This window comes from Macrotis lagotis, chromosome X (genome assembly GCF_037893015.1).
Source record: "Macrotis lagotis isolate mMagLag1 chromosome X, bilby.v1.9.chrom.fasta, whole genome shotgun sequence".
Classification (NCBI taxonomy): Eukaryota; Metazoa; Chordata; class Mammalia; order Peramelemorphia; family Peramelidae; genus Macrotis; species Macrotis lagotis.
Genome location: NC_133666.1, coordinates 620,075,744 through 620,099,693, shown reverse-complemented (window position 1 = coordinate 620,099,693; position 23,950 = coordinate 620,075,744). Strand labels below are relative to the sequence as shown.

The 23,950-nt window shown below is 48.5% G+C and overlaps 1 protein-coding gene across 2 annotated transcripts; it reads right to left on the bottom strand.

Annotated features, from left to right (window-relative positions):
* Positions 1-852: 852 nt before the first annotated feature.
* On the bottom strand, positions 853-22,266 carry LRRC24 (leucine rich repeat containing 24). Of its 2 annotated transcripts, XM_074202994.1 has the most exons (6): positions 22,182-22,266; positions 16,231-16,319; positions 5,350-5,524; positions 4,556-4,834; positions 3,154-3,322; positions 853-2,085 (listed from the first exon to the last, which is right to left on the bottom strand). In XM_074202994.1, the coding sequence occupies exons 3-6, from the start codon at positions 5,512-5,514 to the stop codon at positions 1,163-1,165; spliced, it is 1,536 nt and encodes a 511-aa protein (XP_074059095.1). In that variant the 5' UTR covers positions 5,515-5,524; positions 16,231-16,319; positions 22,182-22,266; the 3' UTR covers positions 853-1,162. The 2 variants fall into 2 exon arrangements, with proteins under 2 accessions (XP_074059095.1, XP_074059094.1); XM_074202993.1 differs by lacking the exon at positions 16,231-16,319 and having other exon boundaries at positions 22,182-22,264.
* Positions 22,267-23,950: the final 1,684 nt, after the last annotated feature.

Here is a 23,950-nt window from a genome sequence, read left to right as displayed (position 1 = left end):
GGGGGGTGGGAAGTGGGGGAAAAGGGGGAGGGGGTAAGTGCAGGGAGAGGCAGTATTCTCCTCTGCTTTGCTATTGATGCAGGAGCCACCTCCTGCTCTGAGCTTTGGCGAGACCAGAATAGGCTCTACTCTCTTGGATGGATTGTGTAAAGGGGGTTATAGATTTTCTGTGCCCTGTCTATGCTGGACATAATGGCAGTTGTTCTAGGGCCTTCTGAAGTTCTGGCTTTCAAGGGAAGGGGGGGTGGGGGGTCTTCTGCTTTCCTGAGGGTATTTATTTATTTGTAACTCATTGCCCCATGAACCATTGCACAAAACCCATGATGTTCTTCCCCACCCCATCGGTCCCATCTGTCTCGCTGTAACAGATCACACCACACCAAGAATAAAGGCGACACCAGTGTAAAAGATCTCTCCTCCATTTACAAACAGTCCCACCGAACCCGGCCGCGGTGCCTTGGAGGGAAGGGGGTGACTGGCTGCCCTACTGCTGGGTGGGCCCATACCCTGAGAGCTAAGGACGCTGGGGAGGGGGCTCCCCACGACCCGCACAGGCGCCTGAGTGGCGGGTCCGGCGGCAGGCCCTTCTCCGGGGAGGCAGCAGGGTCTGGTGGGCGAGGACTCGGAGGTTGGGGGTCCCGGGCCCAGGCCCGGGGTGCAGCCTTGAGGATCATCCCCCGGAGAGCTCTAAGCGTGGCCAGGTCGAGGTGTTGGAAACCCGGGCCCGGCTCGGGGCACCTCCGGGGTCTCCGGGCACCTCCGGGGTCTCCGGGGCCGAGGGCACACCAGCTCCCATGGTGTCCGGACACGCGCCCTTGGGCCCTTGGGGCTCCAGCGGGCGGGTCCCGGGCGGGCCCCGGGTGGGCCGGCCAGTCGGGGGGGAGTTTGGGGGGCCGAAGCTGCGGAGCGAGGCCCGCCCGCCCTGGGCCCCGCGCCCCGGAAGGAGAACAGCGGCCGGCGGGCTCCGGGGGCGCCAGGGGGAGGGGGGGCCGCCCGCGCACCGGCCGGGGCAGGCCCTCTGATGCCGGAAGTGACGCACGAGGCTGGGCCACGTGGGCGCCTGCTTCCGGCCGCCGGGCCGGCCGCGTGCTGGGCGCGGCCACTCGGGCCTAGGCCGGGCCCCGCGCCGCCCCGCGCCCCCAGGCCGCGGCTCCCGCCCGCCTCAGCAGTGGATCTCGTAGGCGATCTGCGGCTGGAACAGCGCGCCGGGGTCCGGCGGCGGCTCGGGGCCCGGCGCCGGGCCCGGCTCCTCGTAGGCCGGGAAGAGCGGCTTGTTGCGGTCGATGACGAACATCTCGTGGCCGCGCTCGTCGCGGTACTCCTCGAGCTGCGCGAAGGTGGTGGGCCCGTCCGAGTAGTCGTTGACGTACAGCACGCTCTCCTCCGGCTTGGCCTGTTTCCGCCGGTGCTTCCTGCAGATCATGGCGGCCAGCAGCAGCGCCGTGAGCGCCAGCAGCGCGATGGCGGCCGCCACGGCGGCCTGCGGGGCGGCGCCCAGCGCGCCGAAGTCCAGGCTGCCGGCCTCGGGGGGCGGCGGGCGGCGGCCGGCGGCGGGCCCGGCCTCGGGGGGCGGCGGCGGGGGCCGGGGCAGGCTCACCAGCAGCACGAAGGGCGCCCGCGCGCTGCCGCCCGGGTTGCGGGCCTCGCACTCGTACCTGCCCGCGTGCGCCGGCGTGATGTTGCCGAGCGCCAGCATGCCGCTGCCCGTGCCCGCGCCCGTGCCCGCGCCCGCGCCCGCGCCCGCCTCCGGGGCCGCCGCCCCGCCCCCCGGGCCGCCCGGCCTGGCGGGCCCCGCGCCCGGCGCCACCTTCCTCCAGGTGACCAGGGGCTGCGGGTAGCCCGAGGCGCGGCAGGACACGCGCAGGTCGTCGCCCAGGCTGGCCGTGGCCTCGGCCGGCTCCACGCGCACGGCGGGCGGGATGCAGATGAGGCTGTTGGCGGGCACCTCCAGCAGGCCCTGGTGCGCCAGGCGCGGGGGCTCGGCGCACGCGATCTTCTTGTCCAGGGGCCCCAGGAGCCGCTGGCCGCCCTGCTTGATCCAGGCCCCCAGCCAGTGCAGCGCGCAGTCGCAGCGCCAGGGGTTCTCTGGGGGAGGGGAGGCGGCTCAGGGGGCTCGGCCCGGCCGCACCCCCGGAGCCCTGACCCCCGACTCTGGCCCCGCCGGGGGGCCCCCCCCGGACACCCCCTCCCCTGATGAGCTAGGACGCCTGACTGCGCCGCACGGTGACTACAGGGCCGCCCCGTGAGGAGGCAGGGCGGGCCCCCGCTTGTCCTCCGCAGCCACGGGGGCTGGGCCCAGCCCGGTGGCCTGGATGGAACCGAGGCATCTCTCAGCCAAGGGACAGGCCGCCGGGGAGAATTCGCTTTATAAAAAGAGTATTCCTGAATTCTTTTCAGGGTAGACCACAGTTCTGCAGGCCTCTATTATCCTTTTGGCCTTCAGGGATCATTAGATGTCATAACTGTAACTGAAGTTCAATAAGAGGTGTGGAATCTTATTTACTATTTGGGCATCCAGCTTTGCCATCTCTGACAAAACACAGTACCGGGCACATGGGAGGTGGCCTGAGAAGCTGGGCTTGAACCTGAGCTCTTAGCCGCCTATTTAGCCTTGGGCAAGGCACATAAGCTCAGTGTCCTCCTTGGGAAATGGCTTCGCATTTCTCCCTGCAAAAAGAGGGGCCTGGACTAGCTTGTGGCTAAGGCTCCTTCCAGCTCTAAATCTAGTGTTCTGTAACTTGTGGTGACTTCCCTCCCAAAGGACTGCCCTCATCTTTCCCCTGCCATCTGAAATGGAAGTTCACTTAACTAGTTCAGTCTTAGCCACTTCCTCTGTGTGTGTGTGTGTGTGTGTGTGTGTGTGTGTGTGTGTCCTTTTGTGACTTGTCAACTCTGAGCTAGATTAGCCGTGTATAAGGGGCAGGATGGAGGGATCAGCCAGGTTCTTTGTCTCCTTTGGCAGTTCTGCCCCCAGCCCTTCATATGGTAACTGTAAGGGGCAGCTAGGTGGTACAGTGGATAGAGCACCAGCCCTGGAGTCAGGAGGACCCAAGTTCAAATCTGGCCTCAGACACTTATTACCTGTGTGACCTTCAACAAGTCACTTAACCCCATTGCCTTGCAAAAAAAAAAGCCAAACAAAAAATATGGTACCTGTAAGACGCAGGACCTGCAAGCTGGCCAGAGGGACCAGGGTGTCCCGGCTGATGGTGCTCAGCTGGTTCTTGCTGAGGTCAAGCAGAGCCAGGGAGGAGAGGCCAGCCAGGGCCTGGTCTTCTAGCAGCTCAATACTGTTTTCCTGTAGATGTAGCTCCTGTAGTCTCTGAAATGGAGGGGAGGGACCATGGAAGGAGGAAAGATGAGCAAGGAAAGCACTCCATGATAATCTTCACCAGCTCCACATCACTTCCCCAAAGGGCTTTTTTCAGTGCTTTAGGACTAGGCATGGCCCAGCTCAGCCAGCCAGGTCAATGGGCTATAGGCCCTGAGCAGTGTGGACAGCTATGGATAGTCATGGATGGCGTGGTTTTAAGTCTGGATCTTGGGTTTCGCCCCACCCCTGCACTGCCATTAGAGTCCATCTGGCTTTCAGTTACTTAACCTCTCTAAGCTTCAGGTACCTGATTTTTAAAATGAGGAGGTGGGCCTGGATGGCCTCAGAGGTGCCTGTGTGCTCTCCTCTAGCAGGCTCTGGTCTTCAGGGATTCCTTTTGCCAACCAAGTAAAAATCAAGCCCCTTAGTGTTTTCTCATAGCTCAGCAGACAGACCAGAGGTCCAACAACTTGAATTCAAATCTTGCCTCTTATGGTGATAGTAGCAAAGCGCTTAATCTCTGTTTCAGTGTAGAATGTAGTTAATGTAGTTAACGCTACCTACCTCCTGGGGTTGTAATGAGAATCAGGAAATCACACATAAAGAGCCATGCTATCTTTATCTGTTTGCATATTGTATTCCCTCCAAAAGCATGCAACTTTTCTGGTTCATAGGCTCATTGCCCCATCCCACCCTGACTGGTGCGCCATCAGCCCTTATTGGATTGGATAAGGAGGGCATTCAAGCCCCTTCCCTCTATGGCACCACCCTTTTTCCCAGCTTTGCCACATACTCCCTGAGCTCTGCTTGATGCCCTCTCTAACTTCTTTCATTTCTCATCTTCCCCCTAGTGTTTTTATGGAGATAACCATGGAGACTCCCCTCATGTCCCCAGTCAATAACAATTTTGCCCTCGGGTCTGACTTGGTACTTTGTTTTGTTCCTCACTTTTCACATTCTCTGGAAATCAGTTGACACTTGATAAGGATATATAGAAATGGTCTGAGTTGAATTCCTCTGGCTCTGGTTGGAACAAGTGACTCACTAGTTCCTCAGAGCCCTGGCCCTTCATGGCCTTCCACTTTCAAGTTGGGTTGGGCTGCTCTGCCTCATTTCCGCCCTCTATCTGGGCAAGGATGGCCGGCTGGATGACTGGAGGGGAGCTGGGGCAAGCCTTAGATCTTGGCCTAAAAGGGCTGGGAGGAAGAGATCCCCGGACCTAGTTGGGAAAGAGATGCTCACCGGCAGATAGCAGAAGGTGAAGTCAAGGAGCCGTGTGATCTGGTTTCCTGCCAGATAGAGTACCCGCAGGTGGTCCAGGCCCTTGAAGATGCTGCTGTTGAGCAGGTGGATGCGGTTGCGATTGAGGGCTAACTCCACTAGTTGCTGCTGGCTGACAAAGGCACCTGGCTCTAAGGCCCAGAGACTGTTGTTCTGCATGTAGAGATACTGCAGGCCTGAGAGCGAGGCCAGGTCTGCCTGATGTATCTGAGTAATGCTGTTATCTTGCAGGAACACTGTCTGGGGAGAACAGCATACACCAGAGTCAGTCTGGCACTAGGGAAGGTTGGCAATCATTCAGGGCCAGGACATAATGGGAGAGAAGCCAGAGTTGGTCACCTCCCCTTCTGAGCCACAGGCTCCAGACCTCATTAGTAAGAAGAGGATAATTTTCGCATGATATAGTTCACAAACTATTGTGAGAAAAGCACTTTATAAACTTGAAAAGCCCTATGGGAATGGGAATTATTTTTTTTTAGGTTTTTTTTGCAAGGCAAATGGGGTTAAGTGGCTTGTCCAAGGCCACACAGCTAGGTATTAAGTGTCTGAGGTCAAATTTGAACTCAGGTCCTCCTGACTCCAGGGCCAGTGCTCTATCCACTGTGGCACCTAGCCACCCCTGGGAATGGGAATTATTGTCCTATCCAGTATGGTCTGGAATCTTCCTGGGCTCAATCCCACTTATTACCAGGAGATCTATGGATCCTGGTCAACCATCCCTGGGGTGAGAAGTCTCCAGAGCTCCAGTCCTGTACCTGAGTGATGGGTGGGATCCCAGGTGGGATGCTCTGCAGGCTCAGCGAACCACACTCCACAGTCATGCTGTAGCAGCGACAGGCGGTAGGGCAGCCCTGGCCCCTGAGCAGCAGGAGGCTCAGGATGGGGAGGAGGCTCCACAGCATGGACTCCCCCAAGGCCATCTTAGAGGAACTGCCAGAGAGAACAGAGAGGCTGTCCCCTCCCATCCCCTGGCCTGCCCTGGGGGCCAGCACCCTTCCTCACATATACCACCGCCAATGTCCTCCCTGCATCCCAGGTGAATCTGGGAGGGACAGGAGAAGTCAGCAGTCCCTGGATCTCATAACCCTCCTAAGCCATTCTTCACTCACTGCCAAAATTGTCCTCCTTATGCTGAAATTTGGTTGTCTATTCCATGGCCTGGAAAAAAGCTTAAACTCCTCCAGTGAGCAAGCAGGGTCCTCCTTAATGGGGCCCAGACTGATGCTAGCCTCTGCATAATCTGCCCTCTTGCCCCGCTGGACTCTTTGGTCCCCTGAACGTCAGCCGCATCGTCCCAATGCTGCCCCTGCCGCTCCCCAAGGTGGACTCCCCTGTCTGCTGACTGCCATCTGCACGAGAGATCCCTGGTGCGCCTTCTCTGCTGTGATCCACCCTTCGGACCTCACCTACTTTTCCTTTTGCCTTTGGATTTAATAGTGTCTTGCCCTCCCCCAACCTCATTCTCAGCAGCAGGAGGCAGCTCTGGATCTCCTCTCAGCATTCTGCTTTACCAAGGCTTGCTGACTCAATGTGGATCTCCACAGGCACTGCCTTGTTCAGGGTCAGCCTCTCCCCTCCCTCCCCCCAGCCAGGGGCTACCCATCAAGTCCTCAGACTAGCCAGGTGACCCTGGGCAAGTCACTTCTCTTGTATGTGTCTCCATCTGTAAAATGTAGATAAGACTAACTCCCACAGCTGTGTTGAGGACCAAATGAAGTAATAGTTGTAAAACCCAGTGCAAAGCAATCACTGATTAAATGTGGGCTATTATGATTGTCCTTAGGGCCACCCATGAAGAGCACAACAGACTTGAGCTCCCCCAGCTCCAAGTCTCTCCCCCAAGCCGTGTCCCACACAGCCAAAGATGCTGTTTGGCCATGAGGTGGAATGCCAGGCAGTCAGGGTTAAGTGACTTGCCCAAAGCAACTGTCCAGTGACAGAGATTTGAACTCAGGTCCTTCTGATCCAGGACTGGTACTTTATCCACAAATGCTGTCTCACTGCCCCTAAGAGGCAACTGCTGATGCAAGAGTGAAGCTCCTGGAGGGCATGTGCCCGAGATGGAATTCCCCTTGTTGCTTCCTCTACTTTGTGATGGCAGATTATCATTAAGACAAGTCAGGAAGCTATTAGCTACTCCATTTTTAATGGAGACCCAGAGAGACAGGTACAATGGAGAGAGAAGAGAAGGGGGCGGGGAGAAGAGAAAGAGGAGAGACAGTATAGTAATGACACTTAACATTTCCATAACACCTCCTATCTTCCATGCTTTACATTTATTATGTCATTTGAGCCTCACACCAGTCCTGGGAAGGAGGGACTATGATTAAGTTTCTGAATCTGGATTTGAACTCAGATCTTAACTGCAGGAACTTCCTGGATCTCTTCTCACTGTACCACTTTGCTGCCTCTATAACCTTGCTCCCCAGTTAATTCCCTCTGGCTCGTCTAGAAGGACTGACAGTTAAGATTGAGAATTCGATGACCACGATCATATATAAACTATGGAGAATGAGAAAGATGCTGTAGGGTTAAGAAGAACAAACATCCTGACCTACAAAAATCAGGACCTGACTTAGAGGGATAAGGATAGGGACTGGACCCAGATTTCACTGATATAGGGAACGTCCAGGTGAGCAAACTCTACTCATACGGGTTCCTGACCTTTGTAGCTTAAAGAATTACTTGAACATAGCTAGTATGTATAAGAGGGGAGACTTGAACTCAGGTTTTCCTGTCTGTGAGGATGACTCTATCCAGTGCAACCTGACAAATAATACATAATGAATGTGTTCAGATCAGTTTTTTTAAAAAGAGTATTGAATCAGTCTGCAAACTTCAGGTCAATGAGTTTGGCTTTGATTTGTCAAAATTATAGAGTTTATTATGAAAGGTGGAGTTAATAAACATCTAGAAAAAGCACAGACTGTGCACAGCTTCATCAGGTCAGGCAATATGAACAATCCTTTATATAGGATTTCCCAAATTCTTTTTTATTTGGTGGGGGGTTTGCAATGCAATGGGGTTAGTTGACTTGCCCAAGGTCATTCAGCTAGGTGATGTTAAGTGTCTGAGGCTGCATTTGAACTCAGGTCCTCCTGACTCTAGGGCTGGTGCTCTATTCACTCTGCCATCTAGCTGCCCCATGTCCCCAAATTCTTAGTGCAATTTCCAACTTATGTGAATTTGTCATGAATGGGTTATTACATTGACAGATCAAGGCAACACCAGGATTTATCTGTCTACTTATTCTTAAGAAAAAAAATCTGATTAGATTTCCCTCTGGTTTAAGTGAAATCAAGTGAAGTCTTAAGATACAAAATTAGGAGAAGAATTGGAGAAGAGGAAGAAATAAAATATAGTTAAAGGATCATTGATTCAGCGCTGGACAGGATTCTAAAGTTCATCTAGTCCAATTCCCCTTGGTTTTATAAACGAGGAAGTGGAGGGCTAGAGAAGTTAAAAGTCCCAGAGGGAGGAAGCAGAAGAGGCAGAATCTGAACTCAGATCCTCTGCTGCCTCATTGGTTAATTTACCCCCATCAAGAAAAGTGTGTCTGCTATTTCTGTGCCTCGTACATAGTGCAATGCATATTGTAGATAATAAATATTACTTCAAGTGTTGGACCCGCTCTCTGGTTTATGTATAACAAATATTCAAGCTCAGCCTTGTTTTCTAGGTCAGGATGAAATCTCAACCATTCAGTAACTTTGCCTGGGTCACACCACCTGATCTCTGTGCAGCGGTCTATAAAATAGATTTGCCCAGATTTTAGTGAAGATTTTAAAGAATCACAGAAGGATCCTTAGCAGCCACTTGAATCTCCAGCCCAGAAAGAATCCCAATGATCAACAGTCAACAAGGGGTCATCCAACCTCTAATGAATTCCAAAGAGGTCAAACAGCCATTGCTCTTAGTCCCCCTTCTAAATGACAGTCTATCTTCTCGTTCCCCACCCCTGCCCCATCATCCCTTCTCCAGACTGGTCTCCTGTGACAAGGGCTTGAGGCCTTTTCCCATCCTGGCTGCCTTTCCTCTGGAAATTCTCCAGCTTATCACTGACCTGCTTAAACCCCCAGTCCCCACAATAGAACATCATTCCAGTTGCAGTCTGACCAGGGGAGAGGCCTCTGGGACTCTCACCACCATTGTGGACCACTGATCCTTTACAGAACAACTATTTTACCAAGCCACCACACCTCATCTTGTCCTTGTTAAGATGACTTTTTTTTGGTGGTGATTGGGTACCTAAGTGTAAGACTTTACATCAAGACTGAATTTTCTTTTTCCAACTTTCATTTGGGATGTGACTTGATTGTCCTGTTTTTTAGCCAAGCTTTGTATCAGTCTACAAATTTTATGAGTGTGCCATTTATCTCTTTATTCAAGTTAGTGATTAAAATGTTAATCGAAGCAAGGCACAGCTGCTTTGGGTGCCCCACTCCTGCTTCTGCCTCTGACACTGAACCATTAATGAACCTGGGACTGGCTCTCCAACCTGTTCTGAAGCCCTTCAATTGTATTATTGTCTAGTGCCCATCTCTATGTTTTCCACAAAAATATTGAGATACTTCTAGATAGACTGTTTCCTCATCTCCTAGGTTAGTAATTCTGTCAAAAAAAGGAAGTGGGATTAGTCCAGGATGACCCAGATTTCCACCCAGTTTCCATCCCCCTGTACCAAGGCTGCATTTCCCTCTTTGTCCAAGACACCCTCTCCCTCTCTTTCAGAGTCTTGTCAAGAGGTTAAATTACATGAGATTTGGGCCCAGGAGGAGCTACAGCTGTCTAATTAGACTAAGCAGAGCCAGCCTGTCAGCAGGGAAGGGAGAAGAGACTCTTTAACCCTCCAGCCTCCTCTTTGCTATCACAGGCCTCCCTCCTCTCTTTTATCCCCAGGCCCTGGAGCTTGCTTTCCTAAAGTCTTGTGTGACTGAGGAAGCCTCAAAAAATATGTAAACCTGACTCAGAGATCTATGGATCGTCACTGTGTTGTTACTAGAAGGAGATTGGAAGCAAAAGGAAAACTCCCCCAATACATTGCACTGAGCCAGAACATGATTTAGACCAGACTGAAAAACATCAGAGGTAGAGAACAACCCTGAGCAGAGGATAGCTCTGGTATGAGAGACAGTTATTTGAGCATAGATTCAAAGGATATATATATATATATATATATATATATATATATATATATATATATAATATATGACATCTACAGTCTGGAAAGATACCAGCTGAAATGGGATGGGATGGGAAGGGCCTCTGTAAAACTTGGGTCTACAACCCAAACCAGGAGGGCACACCAGGCTTTTTAACATTTAGCCTCCAGCCCTGGCCTCTTGACATCAGACCATCTTGGCTCTTGCTGGCTCAGGTCTCTTTCTTCCACCTTTCCCTCAAGATAACTGAGTCCTAGGTCACAGCTGCTTTTGCTGCTTGGAAGGGTCCTGTGGTTAGGACACTCTCAGGCAGAATCCCTGACTGATCCCTGTCATTTCCCACTTCCCTGTTCCCATCCATATCATCTCTGTGTTTCACTATCTTGATTATCCTACGTTAATAATCTGCTGTTTCTATCAGACCTCTACCTTCCCTGAGAAGACATTCTCCATCCCTGGATAGTGGATGGACTAGGAGATGCCAGGACCAGGAGGAGACATTTCGCTCCCCTACCCCTACCACTGTCATTCTGTCACCTATTCTCCTCTGAGGTTCACCCTTTCTACCCTAACTAGATTCTGGTCACTGTTGTCAGCTAGCATCTGGGTCATCCTCTCCCCTTTCTCAAGGCATTCATTTAGTCCCTGGGTCACCCTTCTCTCCACCTCCACCCTACATTTTTACTCAAGGACTTCAACATGTTTCTGCCCACTTTGGGATTCTTGCTTCCCAACTATCATCTACCTCAGCTGCCATGGTCTGCACCGACATATATGCAGGGGTATTCCACCTCAAAGATTCAGAACTTTGAAATCCTTCTAATACACCTCCTAAAAGCAAGCAACAAGCCAAGTGGGGCCCTTGTTGAAAGCCTTTTTCTTTTCCCTTAATGACACTTTATCTCAATCCCTACGGACCTTGTTCCAAATCTTCTTTTCTCTTAACCAACAAGAATTTGGTACATGCCTCTTCTGGGCCAGGCCCTGTGCTAAGTTCTGGGGATGAAAACAAAATTTGAAGCAAATCCTGACCTCAAATAGCTTATTTTTTTAAATCAGGGAAACTATCATTTAAAGGAATATAATACATGGACAAGAGAATACATATTTCTATATTTACAAAAATAAGATGAATTTTTTTGGGGGACACTAAGGAGCTTAGGAATTAAGATGCACAAAGTGGTTTTGAAGTTGGTTTCTAAGAACTGAAGGTGAGGAGGTTGTGTCAAATGCATGAGGAGCAGAGATGGAGGAGTCTATGTGGAACATCAAGAAAGACAGTTTGGCTGAACAGCAGAGTGCAGGAATGGAAGGCACATATAATCAAATTGGAAAGTTCAGGTACAGCTGGTTGTGCCACCCTTTAAACTTTCCTTTTTTTTTTGCAAGGCAAATGGGGTTAAGTGGCTTGCCCAAGGTCACACAGCTAGGTAATTATTAAGTGTCTGAGGTCACATTTGAACTTAGGTCCTCCTGACTCCAGGGCCAGTGCTCTAGCCACCCCTCAACTTTCCTTTTCAATTAGAGGATTTCAGCTCATTTTACCGATGTAAAGCTTTTTGTTTGGCATGATCTATGAACAGAAGAGGCACAAAGCTTAACGTCTCAAAAATATTTGAGACCATCCATTGCAAGCTTCTTCTTCTCTACAATTCTATTCCTCAGATCCCCACTACATTGATTTCCTTTTTTTCCTTTTTTGTTCCAAACTTGGAGTTGAAAAAATTTTGGAGGTAGTTAGCCATTTTTGTTTCCAAGCTCCAAAGGGATGATTCCTTCCTCTTTTCTCATCCTCATTAGCTTACCCCTTTTGAGCATCTTTTTCCTCAAATTTTCAACCTTTATGCTTCTTTCTTGCTGCCTACAAAACATGCCCAGTTTTCTCTCATCCATAAGCAAACCATGACCTCATTCCTTCGAACTGTCATCCTGGATCTCTCTTCCCTTTTATAACCAAATTCCTAGAAAAACTTTTTGCTTCTAGTTCCTTGCCTCCAAATCATCTCTCAGTCCCTCTCAATTTAGCTTCCAACTCTTGTCACTCAATTGAAACCAATTCTCTTCCAGGTCACTACATTCCTTCTTATCAATTGTTATCTTTCTTGACACCTCTACAATATTTGATACTTGATCTCCCTTTCCTTCTAGAGTCTTACTCCAATTCAATTTAATAAAGCATTTATTAAATGCTTTATTATGTAATAGTCATAGTACTATGTGGGTATACAATGGCAAAACAAAACAGTTCCTGTCCTCATGGAGTTGATATTTTATTGGTTTTTCTTTTCCAGATTTCCATGGCATGGTCCTCTCTTGTTTCTCCTATATATATCTGACTATGCATTCTCAGTCCCTTTTTAGTGTCATATTTCATGAGCTTACCTCCCTCTCTGCTCTAGAACCTATTCTCTTTTCTTTCTACACTCTCTTTTGTGACCTCATCTATTCCTATGGATCCAACTCTCCCTTCTGTGCAGATGATTCCCACATCTACTTCTCTCTCCTAAATTCCTCTCCTGGACTCTTAACTCTAATCCTTTATCAACTGCTATACATCTACACCTGAATAACCCATTAGTATCTCTAATTCAGTGTGACCAAACAAAAATTCTTATCTTTTACACTTTCCTCTCTGAATTTTTGTGACACTTTTCTTAGTTTTGTATCTATTTACTGCTCCTTTGCTCATCATCCATAAAATATTCCTTAATGACAGGAGCATGGCAAAGCTCTGTCTCTTCTCTTCTCAGTGTCACTTGATTCCTGTAAGTTTAATAATCACCTCTATTGCAGTCTCTCTCTTGCACTACAGTAATCCATCTCCAGCTTCCTATTGGACATTTCAAACTGGATTCAATCTCAGACTCATTACACCCCAAGCAGAACTCATCATCTTTCTTCCATATTTCTGATGAGGACACCATTACCCTTGCAGTAACCCAAATCTACAACCTCAGTGTCATCTTTAAACCATCAATGGCCCTCTATTGCTTTTAGTTAAAATAGAAACTTGTCTGTTCATAACTTAAAGCCTTTCAAAATCTGATTCCAATCTATCTTTCCAGACTCACATTAAAATGTTCTTAGTCATATACTCCATGTTCTTTATAAAGGAGCCACTTGCAATACTCTTCTCAGACCCTAAGGGCTGGTGCTTTCCTTTTCTGTCTCTGTTTCCTTCTCTTTCCTCCCTGTCTCTCTCTCTCTCTCTCTCTGTCTCTCCTCCTTATCTTTGCCCTCAGGAATCTTTAACTCCCTTCAAGATTCTGGCCAAGTGTTATTTTCTATAAGAAACCTTTCATGTCTCCCCAGTCATTAATTTTTCTGAAAAAGTATTTACTTTTCTATGTACATGTTTTTCCTGCCCAATTAAATATTATAGAATGAAATTTAATGGAGATGAATATAAAGTACCACAGCTAGGTTCAGAAACCATCAATTGCATAAATGCAGGATGTATGATGAGACAAGAGTTCCTGTGAAAAGGATGGGGGGGGTGTTAGTGGACCACAATATCAATGAGTCAACAGTATGACAGCTGAAAAAGAATGGTTTCCAGAATAAAGGGGACATGGCAGACCATCTCTAGGAGGCTGTGCTCCTTTCATTATTGAAGTGTCACTTTCTAGGAAGATGTCCTAGGGCAGACAGCTAAAATGGGGAGCAGACTGAAGACTTCACTCCCTCAGAGGATCAGCTGAAGGATGTGTATGTGTTCAGATTGAAAGGGTGGGCTCTCGCGTGGGAGATTCATTCTGTTCTAACGGCTCCATTTAAGGACAAAACTTCCAAACAGTGAAAAGCTGTCCAAAAACAGAGTGTGTAGATACCTGAAGTTGTAAGCAGCGCATAATAGAGAGAGAGCACTGAACTTCCAAGGTGGGAAGCCATGCTTCCTTCAAATGCTGCCTCAGACCCTAACTAGCTGGCTTGATCATTTGCAAGATTTAACTTGTAAAAGTTCAGTTTCTTTATCTTTAGAATGAGGGGAGCAGCATCACACATGCATATGTGTATATATGCATATGTGTTGCATGTATAAACATTTGCAGACCTTGTAATGTGTTATAATGTGAGCTAATATTATCATGATCACTGAGCAGAGCCTGGGTTTTGGGTCAAGGATCTTAATGCCACGAGGTAGGTGGTACAAACAAGAAACACCATAGCTACCTGTTTCAATAGCCTACTTCCCCCCCACCCCCCCCCCCGCCATGGTGGCCTGAGAGGCAGATGATGGTTCAGTGGAGAGAGTTCTGGACCTAAAGTCAGGAAGTCTTGAATTCAAATTCAGCCTCCCATACTAGCTATGTGATCTTGGACAAGTCACTTAGTCTCAGTTTCCTCAATTGTAAAGTGGGGCTAATAACAGCACTTGCTTTCCAGGATTGTTGTGAGAATCAAGAGCCTGGTACAGCATAGGTACTCATGTTTGTTCCCTTCCTTCCAACCAATTCTTCTGTTCTAGCCTTTCTCAGAAGAGGATGGGGCATAGGGTGTGCTCAAGGAAGACTAGCATCTTTTGGCAGATGGGCTAAACCAGGCCAAGGATGAGCGAGGGGTCTGTAACCTACTGGTAAGCTAGAATATGAAGTCTTCCACTGTTGAAATGGGCAGTTGAGATGACTTTGTTCCAACTGCCATGCAGCCAGCTGAAGCAGGTGCTGTGGAGTGCTTCGGAGAGCTTGGTTAGAGGTTGAAGACCCCAAGGTCTTCCCCTGCTTCTAGAGCCATGACCAACTGGCTTGACTCTGTCCTGCCACTGAACTGTGATGACTTTGGAAGAGAGCGACTTTGTGCAATTCTGCCTCAAGCAGATCGAACAAACCAAAAGACATTTTCCATGTGCTCTAGGAGCAAGGCAGAATGGAGGCAGAAGGAAACATGAGATAGGTGAGTTGAGAGAACCCATCCCAGTATTCACATGGACTATTTGTGCCCGACCTGTGGGAGAGCATTCCGAGCTTCTACACTTGAACACACTGTAACTTGTCTCTAACAGAGTGATGTTGTTTTGGTTTCTTTGATAACTAAGGACAAAAAACAACCAACCAGAAAAGAACTAAGGGAAGGAAATGCTCTGATTTGAGGAGCTTTTAAAGAAGGAAACATCCTCAGGAATATTGCTATTCTCTATAGCTAATTTTCCAGCACAGAGCACTTGTCCCTAACAGCCAGCCAGCACTGTGGACAGGTTGGGCTAGAGTAGCTGAAAGGTCCCATTTTAGAGAGGAACATGAGAGTGTAAGTGGGATTGTGGAGTTGTCATTTGTTCTTTCTTGAAAAGAGCAATGCCATCAGGAGGATGATAGCTTGACTTGTAAATGAATTGGATTTAAGAGAGGGAATACTATGTAGAAATGCTAACCTTGCTTTCTCTTCCAGAGCCATCTGGGTCCAATGCCCAGATCAGGACAATTGGAAATGACCCAGGATGCAATGAGATACCTTGGCCTTTTTAAGCTAAGGTCTTTAACAGGTCTCAGTTGTGTGAGGCAAAGCCTGTTCAGTGATTAAGGTTGGGTAAGAAAGATGATGATGATGATGATGTTTGTCCTTTGTTCTTGAAGAAGACTCATCACATCAGGGAGATGACGCCATGGCAAGCACATAAATTGGATTTGAGTTGCGGGGTGGGGGGTGCTGTGCTAGGTTACCAGCCTCACTTTTTCCTTCAGAGCCATCTGGGTCCAGTGGCCAGATAGGAATAAGGATGACTAGAGATGGCCCTAGATGGGAGACCCTGGGTTAAGTGACTTGCACAAGGTCACAGTCAATAAATGTCAAGTATCTGAAGCTGGATTCAAACTCCCGTCCTCCTGACTTCAAGGGCAGTGTTCTGTCTACTGGATCACCTAGCTGCCTCTAGGTTAAGAAAGGAATGAGACAAAAGATGACCTAGTTTGACTTCCTGAAATAATCTGTCTGGGAGGGGAGATCCTCTGAGTTTCTGGCCAGAACAGAAACAATTTGATTGCAGAGCAAGACAATAGCAGAGGTCTGTATGGTTGAAAGGCATCGAGAAAGCAAATGGATCATAGAGAGTGGGACCAGCCAGGGCTGGGTTGGAACCAGCTCCTCCAGGCTCCTGATGATGACATTTTTAGTGAGAGTCCTTAGACCTTGGAAATCAACAAAGGTTACAAAAATCAGGATTTGATTTATTCCTTTTTTGGTCTTAAGTGACGGAGAAAATGTTAATAATGCAGATTAAGCTTAAAAGTGTGTCCTGTATAAAAAAAAAATCTCCATTTTTTTGAGCTGATTGTTAAATACTTACCAGCATATCCTGATAATAGCTGAGATTTCTATAGTACTTTAAGGTTTGCAAAGCACTATATATGTATATCCATACACATACATACATACATACTCTCTTAGTTGATTCTCACAACAACTATGTGTGATGGATTATATTATTACCTGCATTGTACAGATGAGGAAACTGAGACCAAGAGAGAGATAATGACTTACCCAGGGTCATATAGCTAGTAAGTAACTGAGGCAGGATTTGAATTCAAATTTTCCTGATTCCAAGTCTAGCCTTCCTTCCATTGAGTTACCTAGATTCAAATGTGACAAAGATGTATAGAAGATACTGAACATTTCCCATGACCCATTGTTAGGCTCAGCCTCATTCTCTGTAGTGTAAAAGAACATGAGCTAGCTGTCCCCCTCCTGGGCTGTCCTGGTCCAGACACTGCCTCCACCTTTTTCCACTCAATTAGGAGAGTGGATGAACCCAACTTGATGCACCAGAGCTGACTCTCATTGGGACTGAATTCCCATTAAATTGGCAGCTGGGGAAGTGTCTACTTGGTCTCTAGCCTTAGTATTTATATAAGAGACTAGAGGGCAGCATTAGGACCCAGCAAGGCACATTCACGATTATCTTTCTGATAGTCTTTGGCTACCACTGCAAACCAGCTACCTTCAACTCTCCTATAGCAATAGCTAACCCACAAAGGAGTGCCATGTGTATCTGAGCATGTGTGTGAGTGAGTACGAATATGTGTATATATCTGTGGGTGTGTGTGATGAGGTAACCTGGTTGGGGCTTTTGTGCAAAGTTCTTGAATTGACAGCTCTGGTTCTCCAGATTTACTCTTTCCTCCAATTTTTGTCTTTTCTCACCGATGCTTTTCTTCCTGTCTCACTGATCCCTCTCCAGGAAGAGTTAGGAAGAAAGGTTCACAGTCTTTCCTTTCATGACTGAGTGCACCATGCACATGGGTTTGTTTTCTCCCCAGATATTTGATTCTTTTTTTCTTTTTGTTTTGGACTTAACAAATACCAAGTAAAAGCACATTTTCATATATATATATATATGTATATATACATATATATATATATATGTATGTATATATGTGGTAGAACAGAAGAAGATTACATATCAATCTGGGAATTGCTTATGTATAATTTGCTTTTTCTTGTAAGTTTAGAATAAATTCAGCACAAACTTTCAAAGTTCTCTTGCTTGTCTGTGATTCTTTCTGGTCTTTCTTCTGTTCTCTTCTCCACATTCTTTAAAAATGACAAATGGGTTTTCACAGGCCCATTTTATGTTGTTTGGGCAGCCCAGGACAATCACTGCTGCCTCTTCATTCTAACAACTTTGGTCTCTTCTAGAGGAAGTCAGGATCTGCTTTCTCATTGTCCATACTGATAGAAAGAGAAGAGGCCCAAAATCCCTGAGTAGCTCCCTACTTTTCTTTTCCCAAGGAAAGGGCAAAGACAGCAGTGGGGAAAACCAAGAACCTGCACAATGAAGGGAAGGGAAGGCCTTAGGCCATGCATGGCCTCTACCATCTATGGACAAAGTGGGAACCCCCATGCATTTGATAAAAGAAGCATCCCCATGCTTTAGATAACCCTTCATGGTACCAGGTGGCATCAGGGCTTCAATTTCCTTCCTACTCCTCATGGCTTAGCTTGTTGCCTGTATTTTTCAGGGCAGAAGAGCTCTCCTGGGGCAGGATCCTAGGGCTGAAGTGGATTTGTAAGAGGATATAACTGATTCCATTTTATTTTGTTGTCAACATTTTGTGTCAAACTGCAGCGCCAGTTGGCCCAGTTAGTTTCCTTCTGTCCTCTTCTCTCTTAATTGGTACAAAAAGACTTAGTTGCTACCAAAGGAAGACTTCAGCAGTCCAAGGAATGTTCCCCTTCTATAGATATCTTGCCTGACAGGTAATATACAGCTAGTTCCTTTTAATTTAGGACAACTAACTGTATTAGCTAGGACATATCCCTTCTCTTTCTCCTAGAGATCACGATATGCTTTACTCTTAGTGAGCACACTTTGTAAAAACTAACCAGGTATGACTTCTAGGGCAGAGTCAAGCTAGCATGCTCCCAGAGCTTTTCCTGACACAACTTTATACGAAGCCTCTGTATAGAGCTATAGATTCCACCTAAAAAAGTGCACATCACGTTCACAACTCAAGATATTGTAAAGGATCTTTGGTATGGGTCTGTCTCTTCAGGGGTAAAGGGGAAATTTAAATGTATTGTAAGTATAAATTTGTGGTAAAGTAAATCTCTACCAACATTTAAGATAGGTTAGGATTGGTTAGAAGTAACACTGGACCTGGAATCAGGAGGACCCGAGTTCAAATCCAGCCTCAAACATTTAACTTGTGACCTTGAACAACAGTTCACCTCTTTCTGTCTAGGAGACAACTAGGTGGCTTAGTGGATAGAGGTCAGACACTTACTGTGTGATCATGGGCAAGTCACTTAACCTCTGTTAGCCTTAATGCCCTAGGGAGGGAGGTGGCAAACCACTCCAGAATTTTTGTCAAGAAATCCCCTTGGACCGTATGGTCCACAGAGTCATAAAGCGTTGCACAACAAGAGGGGCAGGTTAGGGGTCTTGGAATTTTAGACTCTCTAGGAAAGCCCAGAAAATTTTTATGGTGCATACTGTTCAAACTCAGAGACAGATCCAGAGCTAGTTAACTGATGACTAGAACTGAGAATGTGTAAAAAGGGTACTAAACTGTGGTTAGCAATTTGTAGCTCTTTGTTATCGTTGTTTGCCCTTCATTTTCAAAGAGGACCACATCACCAGGGAGGGGATGCCATGACGAGTGCATGAATTAGATTTGAGCGAGGGGGCGCTGTGCTAGTCACCAGCCTCACTTTCTCCTCCAGAGGCATCTGGGTCCAGGTATGAATCAGGACGACTGGAGATGGCCCTGGATGCAGGGCAGTCAGGGTTAAGTGGCTTACTCAAGGTCACACAGCTAGTAAGTATCAAGTGTCTGAAGTCAGACTAGAACTCAGGTCCTCTTGATTTCAGGGCCAGTGCTCTATCCACTGCACCACCTTGTTGCCCTTTTGTATTTCTTTAAGTCTTACTCCAGATTACTTTATAGTAATTAGAGAATATTATTACATTGAATAGTTTCACTAGTTTGATTTTTTTTTTTTTGGTTAGAAAAATCAGTCCTCAGTGGAAGCATGTATTATATTAAGAGATGATTTGTTGGAAACTTGTCTGACTTCCCTGTCCCCCTGGTTATAGCTACTCAAATTCCAGAAATAGAACTTTAAATATCCTCACAGGTACCATCCTAAAAGTCTTAGGGGCCAAGAGGGAGAAATAGTTTGTGTCTCTGAAAAGTTTGGTGAGACTTTGACAGGTTGAAGGAGGGCAGATAGCTCTCAGTGGGGTCTCAGTCCAGGGGGTCTGGGAAAGAGTGAACAGAGATGGAAGTGCTGTCCAGGTAGAGGTATGAATACTCCAGCCTGTGGGTTTGCAGGTATATACAGTCTCAAGAGAATGATTATCATCTGGTTCTGTCTTTTGAGAGAATGGCTGGCTTGTACACCAGGGAATTGCTTTCATAGAACCAATATTCTCTCACATGAGGAGGGGTCCAACAGCTCCTGGCCATTTCCTGGAATCTGGTTCTCTCCTTGAGCAACTGCTGCATCAAAGCACTGGGCCTTCCTCTATCACAGTTTTCAGGTTAAAGTTACAGAACAGTTTTGTTTGGTTCTGATCTATTACTCATCAGAAAGCACCTCATAGCTCAGTGCAGCTCAGGAGTGGGCGAGGATGGGGTGGGGAATGAATTTGGGTAGCGCTGTACCCGGCAGACAGGGTGATTTTCCAAGGGTGAGCCAGACAAGGTTATTGGGAACAGACACATCGATGATGAGTTCTTTCTGCAGACTGGGTTTCTGTCCTTTATATGTTCTTTTCTGTCCAAAGGCAGCCTCTAGGTCAAAATCCTTTTTGGCCTGGTGGATGTCAGTCTCTGGGGCTGTCTATCTTCTTTCCTTTAGGAGGGAATCGTGACTTTTGAGACTGCAAGCTCAGAGCCTCATGTCTGCTTTGCTACCATTATTTCTGCACAGGGGACCTTTTGGGCTGTATCAGAAAGTATAGCACAACCTTGAAGCTATGAACCTCACAAAGTAATGAGAAAAAAATACAGTAAGGTAAACAACCCTGCAGGGCTCAAGTGCATCTGCTGACCACTCCTGAGCATATTATAGAGTATCCCGCCACACAATTTGAGCATTTGACTCTTGATTATGACTCTGATTCCTGCTATAAAGGAATTCCTCCATCTGACTGACACAAATGAACATATCTATTCTCCCTTGGCTTTCTGAGGGATCATTATAACCAGGATTTTCCTTTTGTCTAACTTCATATGCACCACACAGACTCTTGTAACTCTAACTAAACTGCCATAAGGCTCTTCTTGGCCATTCAAACCCTTTCCCAGCCCCCCCTGAAAATAATGTTGCCTCAGAACTCCATAGACCATACCTGAGAAGGAGCTGCTGCGCTATATAGAGAGGCAGCTGGATTCTAGTCTCACTTGTTATGGGCAGGTACTCACTGTATGGTGAGGTAGTTCACATCTCTCTGGGTCTCAGTTTTTCCATGATGGAATTGGAGTAAACCTTTCCAGCTCTAAAAGAAATTCTAGGCTACTAAACAAAATGCCATTTCTAGTCAGCTTTGGAAGACCTGGCAAAGGAAAGGCTATATACCTGGTTTGTACTTGGAGTCAAGGTCTCTTTTATGATGATCTAAATACTGGCTTTCAGATTTGCACACGGGCCTTCAAAGACAGAGTAAATTCCCATTACTGAAGAACTCAAGGGAGCAGATGAGGCTTTAGAATAGTGTCTGGCTGTAGTAGTGGGGCTGACAATCTGGTTGTTAGGATATTATTTGCGTAGCACTAGCCATTCCTGCAAATCCAGGTCACATCCCTGGTTGAGCCTTAGAATCTGAAGGAAATGAGTCTCTGGCACACTGACTCCTACATTTTCTGAACCAACCATATTTGATTTGTTCCTTGAAGCCCCAAGAACCTTGGGGGGTGGGTATTTTACTACCTTTTCCTCCAGAAACACCTCAGTCCCAGACCCCTCTGTTTGCTAGCCTGGGGTATCTGGCATACACAAACTTGTCCACGGTTCACAAAGTGGAATAGAAGAAAGAGACTTGTACTATTTGGCTCTTGAGACTAGAACCAGACATAATATAAATTGCAAGGAGGAACCTTTTAGGCTCAGTGTATTGAAAAACCAAACAATAAGAGCGATCCAAAAGTGGATTGTGCCGCCTGGGGAGTTCGTGGGTTCCCCTTTCATTGGAGGCATTCAAGCAAACGTTGAATGACCACTTACTTATTGGCTATACTATAGAAGAAATTCTTGGCATGTACAAGTTGGAGTACATGGTCTCTGGGATCCTTCCAACTCTTAGATTCTAAAGGAGACACAAAAGCGGGCATTGGCCAACGGTCCTACCTCTCTTACTCACATAACTACTAAAAGTCATTAGGACACAAAATACTAGGCATATGAACGACAGCAGCCCATCAAGCCCCCAGTGGACTCGGGAGATAGTCGGTGGGGACCAAAGTTTGCTTCCTGACCATCCTGCAGGACTGGGAAGATGAAGTTCCTAAGACTAAGCACATGAAGCCTGCTGCACATGAAGCATTTCTTGAGAACCCCCTACGTGACGCCCCCTGTCCTGGGAGGGGTGAGAGGCACAGGGCTTTTCTCCACGGGGTTCGGGGGGCAGGGGGGCGGCTCTGCCGAGCCAGGGCAGCCACCCCCTGTTGCCGCCTTTGAGTTTTATCAAGGACCGACTCAGCGGCGGCGAATCCGCCCAGAGCCGGAGGCGGCAGCCGGGACGGGGATCCGGGGCGGCCGCGGCCCCGGGAGCGCTGGGGGTCAGCGCCGGCCCCGGAGGACGGCTGCTGGGCCGGGGGCTGGCGGCTCCCGGGGTGGGGCTGGGGGTGCGGGATGGCGGGGGCCGGCGGGCTGACCTTGGGCCGCTCCGCGGGCGCCGTCCTGGGGTCGCGGGCCTCGCGGGGAGGCAGGGGCTCGGGGAAGCCGCCCCCCCCCCGGGTCCCCCCCAGCCCCGGGCCCCGGCACCTCACCTGCTGGGCCCCCCGGCCGGCGGCTCCCGCCATGGCCCCGCGGCCCCTCGGCCCGGGCGGGCGGGGCAGGCAGGACCGGACCGGGCCGGAGAGGCAGAGCCGAGGCAGGCGGGTCCGGGCCGCTGCGCGTGTCTGCGCGTGTCGTGCGTGGGGACTGCTCCGGCGGCGGGGCGCCCGTTCCGCGCGCGTGCGGGGATCGGGGGGCTCCTCCTCCCCCACCTCTGGGCCGGGCTTTGCGCGTCTCGAGTCCCCCGGTGGGCGCGTCACGGGCGCGCCGGGCCAATCGCAGGGCCGCCTCGTGATGTCAGGGCCACGGGTGGGTGGGAGGGGGTCTCTGACTCTTCCCGCACTGCCCCGGGGTGAGGGGAGCCCCCGGGGGGCGGTCCCGCCCCACGAGGGAGCCTGGCCCCGGGCCGTGACGGGGGGCTCAGGCAGAGCCTGGGCGGGGGGAGGCCGGCGGGAGGGGCCGCGTCTGGGGGGCCTACGGCAGCGGCAGCCGCAGCTTCGGCACGTCACAGCAGCGGCGCCCGGCTGGCACGGAGGCTGGCACGGAGACTGGCACGGGGCTCCCAGAGTCGCCCCCGAGCCCTCAGCACCACGGACAGCGCCCCGCCGGCCCACGCTGAGGCTTGGAACTACTAAAGGGCGGAATGGGCGCTGGGAGACACGAGGGTCAAAGGCAGAGACCGGTGGGTCTGGGGTCCCTCCTGTCCTCCTTGGCCCCCTCCTTCTTTATAGATTCCACTGCCAAAGTCTGACCAAAAATCCAGAGGGAGCAGGGAACGGGAAATACGCTGCAGATGCGCAGATCCAACGAATGGAAAAGCTATGTAGAAAAACACTCGCGTGGCTACATAATGAACAAATGCATTATTTCCCACGTTTTACAGATGACAAACTGAGTCTTCGATATGGCAAGTCACTTCCCAGGTTCAGATAGCTGGTAACAGAACTGAGACTAGAAAGCAGGTCATAGGGAAATAGATTTAGAAGTGGAAGAGAACCTGGAGATGATTAGGTCTCACTTTCTTATTTAATAGATTGGGAGAGATACATCTATTGGGAAATTGAGACCCAAAGAGGTTAAAGAACTTGTCCAATGTCGCAGAGATGGTAAATAGTAAAGTCGGGATTTGAAGCCAGATCTTCTGATTTCACATCTGGCACTCTTTCCACTGATCCAGTAGATTTTCAGAATAAAATTTATTTTTTCTATGAACAAAACTCTATTTCCCCCCACTTTTTTCTCCCATTAGAAAAAAGAAAAAACCCTAGTGATGACTATGCAGTCAAGAGAAACAAATTCCCACACTGACCACATTAAGAAAATTGTTTCAGGGCAGCTAGGTGGCACAGTGGATAGAGCACCGGCCCTGGAGTCAGGAGTACCTGAGTTCAAATCCGGCCTCAGACACTTAATAATTACCTAGCTGTGTGGCCTTGGGCAAGCCACTTAACCCCATTGCCTAGCAAAAACTAAAAAAAAAAATTGTTTCATTCTGAATCCTGAGTCCATCACTTCTCAACCAGAAGCTTGGCATCAAGTTTTGGAATAATAGTTGGTCATTGCATCAGAGTGCTTAAATCTTTCAAAGTTGTTCCACTTCACAGATACTGTGTAAACTGTTTTCATTCTGCGCACTTCACTCTGCCTCAGATCATATAAGTCTTCCAAGGTTATACAACAATTTTATCATATACATATAACATAGATATTGAGCCATTTCTCAATTGATGGGAACCCCCTTAGGTCCAGGTGCCACTACAAA